Source organism: Callorhinus ursinus, unplaced genomic scaffold (assembly GCF_003265705.2).
Source record: "Callorhinus ursinus isolate GAN/ISIS: 27379988/994484 unplaced genomic scaffold, GSC_fseal_2.0 scaffold8, whole genome shotgun sequence".
Classification (NCBI taxonomy): Eukaryota; Metazoa; Chordata; class Mammalia; order Carnivora; family Otariidae; genus Callorhinus; species Callorhinus ursinus.
The window spans coordinates 58,737,005-58,752,526 of record NW_027397070.1 but is presented as its reverse complement, the minus strand read 5'-3'; the positions used below and the strand labels follow the sequence as shown (position 1 = coordinate 58,752,526).

Below are 15,522 nucleotides of genomic sequence, written 5' to 3'. Positions count from 1 at the left end.
TGAAACAGTAGAGAAAAATCAAAGTGATCATCTCCCCCAAGTCTTTACCTGGTTTGAGGTCGAATCCATTTCAAGGCATGTCGTGGTGGCACAGTAATGGTGGGATGATAAAATGTGCAGTCAGGTCTTGTACACTGAGTATTAAATCTGCAGTGCTAAATATAAACAACAGTCTCAACATTTGCAAAGCTAATACAAATAAAAAGGCAACCTGAAACATTTAATGGGGCAAGAGATACAATCTAACAATATTTTAATACTGAAACCTTGACAAATAACACCCCCCGCCCCGACACAAGATTCTATTCAAAGATTTCAAAAGGAACCTCAGTATACAGTACCAACTTCTAATCACCCTGCTTATCAGCCCAACATCCTCTCTATCCATCGTGCCCCGGACACCCTCATTTATGCCCAACTGCAGTTGGGTGGGGGGGGAGTGACAGCCAGAGAGATCATTCACTCTGAGCAACTCAACAGGTGGAGACACATCCATCTTTATAGCACAGAGAAAATTAAAACCATCAGCACAAGTACAACTGGACTTCATCATCTCTGTTTCTGACACGAGGTGGGGGCGAAAAAACCCCACCCATGTGCTTAGCTGCAGAGAGGAATGGAAACTAAGCAAAGTGAAGCTTCACTCTGAGAGCCTAGAACATTAACCTCTGGTTCAGACCACTTACCCTAAAGGACCAGATGGGAGCTCATACAACTAAGAACCTCAAGGTCTTAAAGACCAGAACATTAACAAAAACAGATTGGGGGGGAGGGTAGGCAAGGGAAGACCATGGACACACAAGATACTCAATTTGCTAGTGCTCTTCCAGGCCTCAGAATTGAAAAGTTGTCACTAAATCATTTTTTGGGAAAATGAAAATTCTTACTTTTGGATGATAGAAGGGACATTCCATTTTCTTACAAGCAGGGAAATAACGGCACAGCTGACTACTAGAAGGTGAGGCTGGTGTTGCAACTGCTGACAAATATAAGAGCAAAGATTGATCAAATTCGGCAAAATCATCTGTAATGCAATCTACTCATGTTTTTATGAAACCCATTTTAAAAATAGATTTATATATTCATTAAATAAAATACTTCAGAATGATACTAAATAGGCACACCTACTCTTTAAAGACTGGTTAGGTTAACTGATTCTAGCATGATAATTTCTAAGATTATTCCCTTTTAAACTCAGTTGATGATCACAAAATGTCATTTTCCATTTTTTACCTACTGTAGTAGTGCACAACGTCACTAACCTGGTTTTGGAGGCAGTACTGGAATTCTTCTATTCATATGAGTGAAGGGACAATCTGGTTTAGTACATTTTGCATCATATTTACAATTTGGATGAACAAACAAACATTTTTCAGCAAATTTACAATTGGGGAAGGCTCTATAAAACAAAAACATTATTCACATTTAATCTTCTCAATGCATTAGGGTTTGTTTGTTTGTTTGTTTTGTAGAGAGACTCCTTATATTCCATTACTACTTTTTTGAGAAACGCAGAATAGAAAAAAGGGAAACTCAATTTTTTCTTAAACTATGCTTTATGCCCAATGTGGGGCTTGAACTCACAACCCAGAAATCAAGAGTCACATGTTCTAACAACTGAGCCAGACAGATGCCCCGGGAAACTCAGTTTTTAAATGAGGCCAGATCTGGGGCGCCTGGGTGGCTCAGACGGTTAAGCTTCTGCCTTCAGCTCAGGTCATGATCCCAGGGTCCCGGGATCGAGCCCCGAGTCGGGCTCCCTGCTCAGTGGGGAGTCTGCTTATCCCTCTCCCTCTGCCCTTCCCCGTTTGTGCTCTCTTTCTCAAATGAATATATTAAAAAAAAAAATGAGGCCAGATTTCAAAAAAGGACACAGTAGTCTATTCCGAAGCCTAAGGTAATGAGATTTTCAACTCAAGCCATGACCATGAGAGAGAAAAGGATTTTTTGTGTTAAGAATCATACCATTTCTCTGTAAGATCTATGTTTGCAGTAATTTATGAACTTAATATACCGAGCATAATATATGTGCAAGGCACCACTCCAAAAAGACTCAGTCTGTGGTCTCCCCCTCCAGGTACATCCATACTATTCTCACATCCAAATTTCTTAAGTCAAAACATGGAGACTCCACCTCTAGGACCAAAATATTTATTTTTTTAAAATCTAAAAGCCACCTCTCAAAGATCATGCCATTGAACCAGCCAACTGGTAAGGAAAAATTACACCCAAGTCCAAAATGTTTTGTCACATTACCTGCAACTAATTGTGTCCCCAGTGCCTTGAAAGCTATGGATATGTAGATGAATACAATGCATTCAAACCAGGGCAGTTATATAACCATCTCCTTAAATGTACAGAAGCCTTCTCCCATCTCCCCACTCCCTCAAACAAACACACAGATATTACACAAGGATGCTATTCTGGGAGGGCAATGGTTAAGTGTCACTGCATTTAGTTATACGAATCAAATTCATCCACAGAAATGAAAAACAAACAGAACCAGCTCTAAGATCTAGAAATTAACCTGCAGATCAGAATCAGCTTGCTGCTGCTACTCACTTGCAAGGTGAAACAGGATGATGGTAAGCACACTCATCCCCATTTTTACAGGCAGGCCAGTACTTGCAACGCTCCAAAAGTTTTTCTGGTTTCTGGACCACACTCAGTTCACTCATCTCAGCTAAAAAGGGGAAAAAGTTAAAAGTATCTCATTTATTACGATCAATTCAGTATATGGCACCTTTAATACATTTCCCTCAAAACCCAGTCTTAAAATCTTATGTTCTTCCATGTCTATGATCATACAAAATAAAGGAGTCTGACATTCTGGGTAACACAGGCAAGAGCCTCCCAGAAAAGGTCACCAGGAAGCACACTGCAGTTCTCATTGTGAAAAGCAAACCAGATAGGGATGCTGCAACTAGAGCCAAAGTTCTCACCCCAAACCCCTGCTCAGTATTATTTCAGAACTGAATTAAAATATGAGGGGGGTGGGGAAGGATGTCCAAGTAGGGAGCCAATAAAATGAAATGAAAACTGCAAACACAAAGGTGAAAAAGAATATGAACTGGGGTGCCTGGGTGGCTCTGTCAGTTAAGCATCCAACTTTGGCTCAGGTCATGAACCTGGGGTCCTGGGATCAAGCCTAGCAGGGAGTCGGCCTGAGGATTCTCTCTCCCTCTCCGTCTGCCCCTCCCCGTCCTCATGCTCTCTCAAATAAATCTTAAAAAAAAAAAAAAATGTGAACAAATTCTCACGTTCAGACATTATGAGTGGTTCATACACAAAAGTGTTCCCGCTCACTGAGGTATACACAGTTCTAAGTCCAGGTGATAAACTCACATCAATGTGAGGAAAAGCTTCTTGCTTAAAATGGGTCACAAATGTCATTACCTCCAGGGGCCCACCAGATCACCCAGCAGTGAGCCTGGCTGGATAGGTGATCAGTGGCAGAAAGCCTTGGGGTGGGGAGGAAACAAAGGTGGGTAAGAGCAACCAGGAGAGCAAGTGCATGCACCATCCACAGGGTTCACTGCCTGCCTTCCACTCCCTCTCGGGGTTGTGGCCAATGACAATGTCAATTACTAGGGCGTGGGAGTGGGCCTGTGCTTCCAGATTGTCTCCGGATTCAGAGAAAGCCAAAAACCTTTTTATATGACATACAAAGCTTAAATGCAGGCAACTAATGCCCATTTAAAATGTAAAAAGGCCAAAAATTCACACCCAAAGGCCATAATGACCTGACAACTTCTGGACCAAAACACCCTAGCTTTAAAAAAAAAAAAAAGCATCATGGGTGTTACAAATTAGGGTTCACATTCGTAACTATAAAAGCAAACAACATTTCAACCCCATTGCTCTATTCCTCTTGCCTGAGATCAGGCAGTTCAAATTTGGCTCTGTAACTTAGCTGAACTAGACCCTCTGGACAAGTCTTACCTAGTACCTCAACTTCAGTTTCCTTATCTATGCAAGAAGAAAATAATGTCTTCCTTAGAGTTTTATGACTGAATGGAAACAAAAATACAAAGTAGGCGACCAATCAAAACCTAACAGTGCAGCAGCTGGTATTCTGAGAACTTACTGATCTAGTGACCCAACCTCAGTCTTCATTACAGGAGAACAAGGCACACAAATCCAGTCCTGGAGCCTAGACAGGAGGACTATGAAAGGGCTCCTGTAACACTATCCCGGGGGCACCTGGGTGGCTCAGTCGGTTAAGTGTCTGCCTTCGGCTCAGGTCATGGTCCCAGGGTCCTGGGATCGAGCCCCGCATCGGGCTCCCTGCTCGGCGGGGAGTCTGCTTCTGCTTCTGCCCCCTCCCCTCCACTCATGCTAATAAATAAAATCTTTAAAAAGGCCACAAAAAACCCACAACTATGTCTGATATACAGTTTTCCATGCTACTTTTAAAATAGTAAAAGTCACTGTTTAGCTCCAGGATATAAAGGTATTCTTAGTCTCCAATAAAATCTTGCATGGCTGGAAAGAGCAGTTTTCTCCAATTTTAAGTGTGTCTAATATCCTGCCTGCAGGAAATGTGTCTTACCCTCCCCTCCTAAAGAACATACCTTAGACTATGGTATATACATGGGAACCCAGGCCAAATGAAAGAAGTTAACAGAATACTCAGGAACAGGTTGGCTGGAAAATGAAGTAGTTAGATACTCATGGGCAATATTAAATACAAGGAAACATTATCTTTCTAATGGAAATGTTGGGTCATATATACAAGAGGTCTCGATTCTGGTTTTCCCCAATGTTAACCTCATAAGCCATTAAAAATTTTCCTGTTTAAGATTAGGCAAATTCACTTTTTATTGCAAGTTATAAAACCTGTGCTGCCATTCCAGGGGTGGGGGAGGGCAGGGAATGCTGTTGACAGCATCCTTGAAACACTGGACAAAAAGCCAGCAAAAGCAATCACCAAGTTTCAAATTCCCTGCTTGGAGGGGAAGAACAAGAAGGACCAGAGCCTCTCTGTGACTGTTACTCAGTCTCTTGGGCCTCAACTTACGTTCCAACTATTCCAAAGCTTCATCCTTGAGCAGCAGTGAACCAGTGAGAGTCCCAGATCAAAGCAACGGCACAGGAGGCCCGCCGCTCATTCCCCTGGCCTCCAGAAGGGCCACGGCACTTGTGAAACCGAGACAAGAAGTCTAACGTGCTCTTTAGAGGGGCGCTGCTAGGACATAGACACCAATAAAGCCTAACATGGACATCTACATTTAGACAAAATTAGACCCTTTTTCTCTCATTTGAGACAAAATACGCAGGTTCAGGAAATCTGTACTGCATGACTATGGCAGTTCCTAACCATCTTTGTTACCATTTAAAATTTTTTCTTCCTTTTGATACAGACTTTCAATTCCCTCCACCAATCAAAACTAGGACATTATATTACTGACTGAGGCAAAAAAGCTTTCAGTTCAACAGTAGTATCTCCTCGCTCACTCATGATCTCCCTCTAAAAGCTATTGTATTTTTAGCAACTGAAAAAGGTACTGAATACATCTTCATGTCTCTGCCAAGAGGATTAACTTGGAAAAATATCAAAACCCACCATTGCTGTTTTTTCTTTGCTTCGCTATTCATTTTTAAGCTTCAGTAATTGTCTCCCCTCCCAATAAAGGTGTTTCTAAACATCTTACAAGACAGAAGGAACACAACCACCATTCTCTTGTCACAAATGAAAACGTCCAGCAGTCTGTGCACCTGACACCAGGCCCAGGGAGAGAATAGCCAGTGGTAACGAATCATCTGCCTAAAAGCAGGCTGTTATCTGAACAGAGTTCATCTTGCTCCTACTAAATACTATGCTTCAATATTTATTAATTTAAACATAAATTAGTTTGCTACACTTCCCAGCAGTATCTTGATAGATTAGGTGAGAAACTCCTTTCAAGGGAATTTCACTGAGGTATAAATAGAATCAAAATCCAAGTTCATTTTTCTGTCAAGTTAATTATAAGAGACTATTATTGTTACAACAAAGGGACAGTAACAAGTATAGTTTCTAAAGGAAAAAAAGGAAACAAGGTAGCAAGAACAAAGGCTGATCCTTTCACAGGCATGGTTAAGAGGTACTTTGGCTTTCACGGCTGAGCCCATGGTAGCCCGGGAGCGGTGCCCACTACGGATAGAACTCATTGTTTTGTCTGAAGGAAGAAAAGAGGCCGCTACTGAATTACGATTAAGAGCGAGGCCTCCAACCAATATTCATTCCAGGTAGAGAGACCGGTCCCAGATTTCCTGCACAATGACAGCACCCTGGAAAGGGAAAATCTGAGCTCTCAACACACCATTTGAAAAGCTACCATTTGGGTCATCGAGCTGCCTGCTCATCAACTGCAAGTGCTGTGGGTGGAGGAGACCTCTGAGTCCCTTGTTTGAGGCTGCAGTTTGGTTTACAGGTTTCACTCCTTCAAAGCACATGTCCTCCTCTTGATCTGACATGTATCCTGGGGGGCTGGGGACACCATCCAGCGTCACTATAAACTTGGGACTTGCAGGTTTATCTGGTTGTACAAGATCTCTGCCAGACAGATAGAAAATACCATAGAATTAGGGAAACAAACACAAAACGCTGAGCCTCCTACAGTGCTCTTCAGCAGAACTATCGCTCCCTTACTTGGTGGTGGTCTCTTCAGTAGGAAAAAAACCAACCAAACAAACTCAGGAGGACTTCCAGGTACAGCCCCGGTGGCTTCCGCTATGACACCGTGGCCACGGCCAGTTGCTGTGGTGGCACAGCCAGCGACCCTCCAGGCTGCACTAAGGACAATCTCCCCTCCACCCTAAACACCATTGTCCGTTTGATCTTCACAGGGTCACGTGGAAATAAACTGAAAAATCAGCATCTATGCTCAGAACACGTGGCCAGCAGTTCTATATTTATACTGATTATATTATCTGTATGTTTGTTACTTTACAGAATATTTAGTCCATTTTCTAAGGGAGGAATCACCCCAACCTGATCTCTCTGTGCAGAGATTTCCTGATTTTGATCACCTGGCTTTTAAATTTCATTTCCCGGATGTGCTTAAAGGAAAGAATCTTATTTACAGAGCTAAATCATACATGGACTTATTTGTAGGTTAACAGATTTCTGAACAAGAAAGATGAACTGTAATTTCTGAAAACTGAATTTGGCTTACTATTTATTCATGGCCTACCGCCTGACTCAATAAACGCACTCTACACTGGGGGCTGGGATGGGGAAGAGGGAAGCTGGGAACTCACGTTAACCTGCACTATCTAATCAACACAAAAAAGCTACACAAGAAAAAGAAACCATCTACCGTGTCTGCATAAGGTGTCCTGAAAGTACCCGAAGGGTATCTGCGGTCTTCATCCCCGACTCTTGGTTTGGTGCCACTACTATTTCCTCAGACAGCTTTGGCTTCTTCAGAATAAATGATCTTGTGTCTGCATGGACCATGGATTCCATGTCATAGTAATCTGAGCCAAAAAAATTGGCCATAAATGTTTACTTTTGAATATACCTTGCATTCCCAACATCACACACGTGAGAAGAATGTCAATCTTTTATATATTTGTAATTTTTTCAAAGGAAAATCACAACGGTTCTACCCAGGAATAGCGCTGCAATTCTGTGCCAAACACCTTTTCAAGGAAGTATTCCTTTCCTTGTAACAGGCCATTACCTGGGGCTTCTAATCAATACTCCCTGCCTACGGTACAGAAAGGTTCTCATCTAGTGGGATATGAACAATACAAACTTACTCTAAGTATCATAATATCTTCTAAAATTATAAAGAAAAATCCTCATATTCCCTCGAACTATGATATGAAGGCTGCTTAAAAATTTTTCTAAAATGTTTTGTTCATTTTGCACAGTACCACTGAGAGAGAACATGTCCTGATGAAAAGAATTCACCTGGCATAATTCCTGCCTGGTTGTACCAAGAAGACTATACTGGAAAAAAAAAAAAATACAGCAAAGAAAACACTGACCGTCAGTGCAAATAACCACAGTTCATGCCATCTATAGTATGCTTCTTAACCCTGACTGCTTCATAAAATATGCCAAGAGCCCAGAGTGGAGATGGTTGACCTATTGATATGCCATCCGTTGACAGAAGTTAATGAGTTGCACTTCTCTTACGGTTAATAGGCAAATAAGAGACCAAAATCTACAGGATGTACATTCACGTTCATTCACCTGAACAAACCAAAATCCTGAGAACTGAACACTGTGCTAGGTACACAAAGAAGAAAAAATAGAAAAATAGATGTACACACAATTTCAGAACAGCATACCCTAAAAGCTAATCCTAAAGGAGTAAGAACCAAGTTTTGGTAGAATACAGGAAACCTACTCCAGCTAGGAAATCCCGACAAAGCCTACAGACGATGGACATTGGAAGCAGATGTTAAAGGAAATGAGCAGGGATAACCAGGCTGGGCAGCAACGAGCTCAACAATAAACAGCGTGGAGGCAGAGGCTTCCATGAGACACAAGGAATCTAAGACCTGCTGAGAAACGTGGTGTGGATGGAAGGCTGGGTGCGGGGCGGGCTGAGTGGCAGGGAAGGCTGAGGCAGAAAGGATCTTGTATGTGTCAGTGAGTTTGGATTCTGATGTAGAAGTCATCAAGAATCAAGAGAGGTTTCTCAGGAGGGAAATGACATGACCAAACTGGTTTTTGGGAGAACAGGTAGTATGGAAGGCAGTCCTAGAGCTCAGTTACTAGGCTGTTGCCCAGGAGACACAGTGAGGCTCCAAATTAAAAGATTCTCAATCTTTGTCCTGTCTGAGCCCACACAGGAGGGAGAGAAGACACACTGCACACACCTCAGCAGCCCTGGCACCTCACAGCAGCTGCATGTTCAACTCCCATCCTAGGAACGAAGCAGAGTGGCCTTCTCCCACGAGGGCCGGAGAGGGTAAAGATGAAGATGGAGGACAGCGAAAGGAGAGCAACTGGATCCAGGAAACAGGACAGGCGAAAGAGAGGACTGAAAAGGGGGCAGGATAAATTTCAATTTTAGATTTATTTAGTCTGAAGTCTTTGTGGGGCTCTCAGACGTTCAGAAGTTGAAGTAAGAGGCGAGAGAAATAAGAGAAGCAGCATTCCAACTGAAGGCCAAAGCAGCATTGAATCAAAGCACACACGTCCAGCACCGCCGTCTCTCGTGGGGAGCCTGAGCGGGAGACCTCCCTCCTCCGTTACAGGAGACCCACAGGCGACTCGCTGTTCTCCAGGGGCTCACTGAGGGCTCCCACCTAGCAAAGGTAGAGTCCGGAACTTAGTCCAAGGCTGCTGCCTTTCTTCTCACCACCCAGCCCTTTTTGAGGCAAAGCAGTTCTACCAGTTTGCATCTTGGGAGAATATAAAAGAGATGAAAATAATGCTAAGGGTAGGACACAGGATAAAATGAACATTTCCAGGGGTAGTACGGGAGGAGAGGAGGTGATAAAGGAGAATGACATGGAATTGGTAGAAGAACAGAGATCGTGACGTCCTGGAAGCCAAAGACTTAAAAAAACATGGGAATGACGCGTCACATACTACAGAGTTTAGAAAAGTGAACACTGAAAACAGCTTTTCATTCCACATAAGCCACTAGTCACTTCTACAAGGTTCACGGTATCACCTGGGTCAGAGAGGAGCGGACAGACGCGAGAGTTAGTGACATCTTCTGGGTACAGACTACCGGCTGAACCCATGCATTTGGTTTCCTCCTAAAACCCCACCAAAATGTCAACAAAGGGTTAATTCACTGAAACATAGACTCACAAAGAAAATAACTGTAAAAGGAGACATCCACGTTTTTAAAGTGAAAAACTAAGGTCTTCAAAAGCTGAGTCTTAAGCCAATAATGAAACAATTCAATGTGGATCCCAAGAGTCTCCAAAGGCTGGGTAACTGGCAGCACGGCGGACCTTGGGCAGAGGGGAAGACAAGGCCAATACAGGTGTGTCCAAGGTCCGTTCCAGAAGCAGTCATGTCTTCCTGAGCCAGGAATTTGTTTTCTTCATTTCTGATCCCTATCATACTGGGATCCCCTAACCTCTATATTCAAGTTTTTTGGAATAGCTGGAGACATGCTTTCCTGGTGGTCAATGCTGGAGTGGCCTATAAATGAAGCATCATCACTTTGACAGAACAGTGCTGCAAAAACATAAGCTATATGTATACTATTAAAATTTTTAAAAGCATTTAGATTTCCTGATAACCCTCGACTATTTTTCCCTTGGAGAAGAGGGAAGCTTAAGACTCTTGGAAAGGTCAAAACAGAGAGTCTCTGGGCCAAGGGATGCCAGCCACATTGAGAGAAGTACCATTCTGAGAACTGGGAGGGGGTGTTAAGCAAGCATCACATAGTAATTAAAGTTGAGGTGCGTCTCCCAGCCCCTTTTCCTCACTTAGCTCCCAGAACGCTGACAGCCAATCCATCCACTACTCTGAAAGATCTTTCTTTGGAGAAGCTAACCAGGCCAAGAAGAAAAGCCTAAAGACGGTGACCTCACGGTGCCCCTAAATTAGAGAGACAAATGACTCTTCGCTGCAGGATCTATATTCAGATGTGAAGTCAAAAGCCCACCACCCAGACTAATGAACCCGGAATGCCAATCAGCTTTTCGAGTGTCCCACTCATAAATATAAGACAACCAAGGATCCCTAGACATCTGAGGAAAACCTGTCAGAAAAGACAGCAACTGAAACAAACTTGGAGAAAATAAGACCAAGAAGGGAAGGGAAAAAATACCCAACACTATCTTTAATATCCTCAGATATTAGATATAGGTATCAGAAATCGCAGAGAGCGCTGCATATGTGAAACCAAGTCAGTATGTGAGAAATTAAATAAAAGGAATATGCGGAAACGAGGGCTCTGGGGGATAAAACCCGTGACGGGACGTAGGCAAGGAATGCAGTCACTCGTAAGCCTCGCAGGACTTCAAACATGCTTCAAACTGCATGTGCACCATGGAAAAAAAAGAAACATTAAAGGAGACAAAAAAGAATGTGCAAGTGCCAATGAAGTGGATACAACATACACAGAGCTTAGCCGCCAGACATTTTGAAAGAAAATACCCTTATGTGGAAAGCAGGATGGAATGTGGAGAGATGACAGGGCAAAATCAAGAATGGAGGGTATCTGAACACTGAGAGAGGAGAAGCCAGGAAAGAGGCCGAGACTAAAACTACAGGAGTGTGGGGGCACTCCAGTGTTCATCACCTGGGGAGGATCTGGCTTCTGGGTGGAAGGCAACCCTGCGAGAGGACAAGTTCCTCTCTCTGAGACAGAGCTAGATGGGGTAAGGGAATATGCCTACTGACTGTGGAAGCCTGACCAAAGGGGAAGAGCCACAGGGAGGGGTCAAGGCACCAGAGATTCCAACAACGGGCAGGTGTAGGGGAAATAGAAGGAAACAGAAAAAAGAAGGTTTCTGAACCGAAGATTGCAGGCGTCCAATGGCCCCCTTCACGTGGGCAGCATTTCCTGGGGACTATACATGCATGTGGCAGGGGCTGGGCACTGGAGAGTGCAGAGATAAACAAGGCACTTGACCCTGTCCTGAGGTAGCCCCTGGCTGACGTGTCTATGCTGAGGGGGGGGAAGGGGAACGGGCAAAAAATTAAGCTACGGGGTCTCTGAGAACAACAAGTTCTCGGTGTGGCCCTGGTGAGGAGATTCTAAAGTGAAATGAAAGTGAGGATAAGGCTGAACAGGCTACAGACAGCAGAGCAGCTCAGGACACTGGAAAAGTAGGGTAGAAAGGAGAGCAGGGTAAGGATCTGAGTTGTCCCTAGAGGGGAGCGACAGCCAGAAGATTCCAGAGACTCAGGTGAAACGGCACCAAAGCAAGAAAGTTTTTGAATGAGACGAAAAATACAAACACCAAAAAACATGAAGAAAATGCAGATCTTGTCTCCTGGCCCTAAAATATTTTCACAATCTAAATACAGCATCTTAGGGCAGGATCTAAGATATACAAGATACATTAAATGAGGTGCAAGAAATGGAAATAGCAACTGAAAAATGCTAAATTACAATGAAAATTTAAGATTATTACCAACCTTGACTGATCTGTAAAGTTTCTGCCATTACTGGGTCAATTTGCAGTCGGGATAACAACTGCCTCTGTTGAGTTCCTAGAATAACAAATTTTAAAACTTTACTAAGCTTAAAAAACAAACAATACCAGCATGTATGTTTCCCAGAAATGAAGCCTGAAATTATCCTCCTGGGCTTTTAACTGAAAGTCTTAAAAATAACTGATTAGCTTCAACATTGCAATTTAATAATACTTATAGCCCAAAAGTCTGAAGACAAAAATCTGTACTCCGAGTTAAACCAAAAATGGCACTGTAGGACATTTCCTAGTTCTCCCTTTGTCTGGAAGGAAGCCAGTTTTCTTGGACTGGAGGTAAAGCCTGGGAACAAAGGTAAAAGCTGGAAAAACCAGGAGATGCTGCGAGGACCCAGAGCTTGAGCTGTAACTGACAGGCAACAGCCAAGTGCAAGATCAAAATAAGAAACCTCTCCATCACCTGGGCTCTCACCATTACAACTCACGCCACACCCTAGAATTGCAAAACAAAACACAGCAGAGTTATCTGATCATAGAATTCCCAAAAGACAAACTATAAGCTTAGACTGATACAAAGAAAACAATGAACAAGTATGACATTCAAGAGATCTGGAGTCCAGATCCTACATCAGCATGAAAACAATCCTCTGGGTGGCTCAGTCGTTAAACGTCTGCCCTCGGCTCAGGTCATGGTCCCAGGGTCCTGGGATCAAGCCCCACATTGGGCTCCCTGCTCCGCGGGAGGCCTGCTTCTCTCTCTCCTCTGCTGCTCCTTCTGCCTGTGCTTTATCACTCTGTCAAATAAATAAAATCTTTTTTAAAAAAATCATCTGAATCTCCTATAAGAAAAGATACTCAGCTAGAGTATTTATGATTTCTTTAAAAAGTTCATAATTTCCTCAGTTACACTGCAAAATAAAACAAAGCAGTGACAACTGATTTTCTCGATCTTCAATTTGAAGACTGGGAGGATGTCATACTTCTCCAAACCTCCCCGCCTCCACAGTGCTTAGGCGATAGTAAGTACTCACTTGCAGATTTATTTCTTTTTAAAATTTTATTTATTTATTTGAGAGAGAGGGGGAGAGAGAGAGAGAGAGCACAAGCAGGGAGAAGGCGCAAAGGGAGAGGGAAGAGACTCCCCGCTGAGCAGGGAACCCGATGCGGGACTTGATCCCATAATCCTGGGATCATGACCTGAGCTGAAGGCAGACGCTTAATCAACTGAGTCACTCAGGTGCCCCTCACTTGCAGATTTAAAACAAGTGTTATCAAAAACAAAATTAAGTGTTATCAACAATGCATTAAAATAATTATTCACCATGATCAAGTGGCATTTATTCCAAGGATACAATGATTCAGTATCTGCAAATCAATCAACATGGCACACGAAATTAACCAAATAAAAGGCGAAGTAGGAATCATGATTCTCTTGATACATGCAGAAAAAGCATTTGACAAAATTCAACATCCATTTATGATAAAAACTCTCAACAAAGTGGGTTTAGAGGGAACATACCTCAACATAATAAAGGCCATATATAACAAACCGACAGCTAACATCATACTCATAACATCGTAAGATCAGAACAAGACAAGGATGCTCACTCTCGCCACCTTTGCTCCATACAGTACTGGATGTCCTAGCCACAGCAATGAGACAAGAAATAAAAGGCATCCAAATTGGAAAGAAAATTAAGAAACAGAAAAAACAAACAGATGACATATTATATACACAAAACCCTGAAGACTCCACCAAAAAACTATTAGAAGAAATGAATTCAGTCAAGTTTCAGGACACATAATTAAGATACAAAAATCTATTATGTTTCTATACACTAATAACAAAACAGCAGAAAGAGAAATTAAGAAAACAATCCCACTGATAGCTACACCAAAAAGAACAAAATAATTAGAAATACATTTAACCACGAAGGTGAAAGACCTGTACTCTGAAAACTATCAGATAAAAGAAACTGAAGAGGACACAAATAAATGGAAAGATACAACATGCTCATGGACTGGAAGAAATAATATTGTTAAAATGTGCATATTAAAACCAATTAACCTATGATAAAAAAGGCAACAGGGGCGCCTGGCTGGCTAAGTAGGAGGAGCATGCAACTCTTGACGTCCACGTTGTGGATTCAAGCCATCCATGTTGGGTGTAAGGACTACTTAAAAAAATAAAAACTTAAAAAAAAAAAAATGGCAAGGGGCACCTGGGTGGCTCAGTCGTTAAGCGTCTGCCTTTGGCTCAGGTCATGATCCCAGGGTGTGCTGGGATAGAGCCCCGCATCGGGCTCTCTGCTTGGCGGGAAACCTGCTTCTCCCTCCCCCACCCCCCCGCTTGTGTTCCCTCTCTCGCGGTCTCTGTCAAAATGAATAAAAATAAAATCTTAAAAAATACGATGGCAAGAATCTACAACAGCAGGGAGTCTCTTCAATAAATGGTGCTGAGAATATGGACAGCTACATGAGAGAAAAAATTAAATTGGACCACTTTCTCATACCATATGCAAAAATGAACTCAATTCAATGTAAAATGTAATAAGACCTGACATCATAAAACTCCTCAACAAAAATATAGACAGTAAATTCTTGGCTATCCCTCTCAGCACTATTTCTTTGGATTTGTCTGTGTAGGCAGGCAAGAGCAACAAAAGCAACTGGGTCTACATCAAACTAAAAAATCTTTTGCACAGTGAAGGAAACCACCAATAAAATAAAAAGGCAACTTAGTGAATGGAGATATTTCCAAATGATATATCCAGTAAGGGATTAATATCCAAAATATATAAAGAACTCATAAAACACCAAAAACCCCCCAATCTGATTAAAAAATGGGCGGGGAGGGGCGCCTGGGTGGCTCAGTTGGTTAAGTGTCTGACTTTGGCTCAGGACAAGCTCTTCTTCAGGCTCTGCATTCAGCAGGGAGTCTGCTGATCCCTCCTCCTCCTCCACCTTGTGCCAGCGCACACTCTCTCTCAAAGAGATAAAATCTTTTTTTTTTTTTTTTAAAGACTTTATTTATTTATTTGAGAGAGAGAGAGAATGAGAATGAGAGAGTACGAGAGGGAAGAGGGTCAGAGGGAGAAGCAGACTCCCTGCTGAGCAGGGAGCCCGATGCGGGACTTGATCCCGGGACTCCAGGATCATGACCTGAGCCGAAGGCAGTCGCTTAACCAACTGAGCCACCCAGGCGCCCAAGAGATAAAATCTTTAAAAAATAAAAATAAAAAGGCAGAGGACTTGAATAGACAGTTTTTAAGATTTTATTTATTTGAGAGAGAGCAAGAGGGAGCGCACATGCACAAGCAGGGGCAGTAACAGAGGAGAAGCACTGGAGCAGGGGAGGGAGGAGGAAAGCAACTCAAGCAGACTCCATGCTGAGCACAGAGCCTGACTTGGCGCTTGACCCTAGGACCCTGAGATTGTGACCTGAGCCAAAAC

At 42.7% G+C, this 15,522-nt stretch overlaps 1 protein-coding gene across 15 annotated transcripts in view; it reads right to left on the bottom strand.

The window, feature by feature from the left end:
* Positions 1-15,522, bottom strand: part of ZC3H14 (zinc finger CCCH-type containing 14) — a 49,711-nt gene that overhangs the window by 3,791 nt on the left and 30,398 nt on the right. For 2 of the 15 annotated variants that reach the window (XM_025869499.2, XM_025869500.2), the window contains 5 exons: positions 12,056-12,130; positions 2,563-2,683; positions 1,263-1,399; positions 888-976; positions 49-155 (listed from right to left, as the gene is read on the bottom strand). In XM_025869499.2, the coding sequence (XP_025725284.1) occupies positions 49-155; positions 888-976; positions 1,263-1,399; positions 2,563-2,683; positions 12,056-12,130 (529 nt within the window). Of the gene's footprint in view, positions 1-48; positions 156-887; positions 980-1,262; positions 1,400-2,562; positions 2,684-6,305; positions 6,539-7,304; positions 7,465-12,055; positions 12,131-15,522 lie in introns of all 15 variants that reach the window. The other 13 variants (XM_073895723.1, XM_073895722.1, XM_025869497.2 and 10 more) reach the window with 13 other exon arrangements.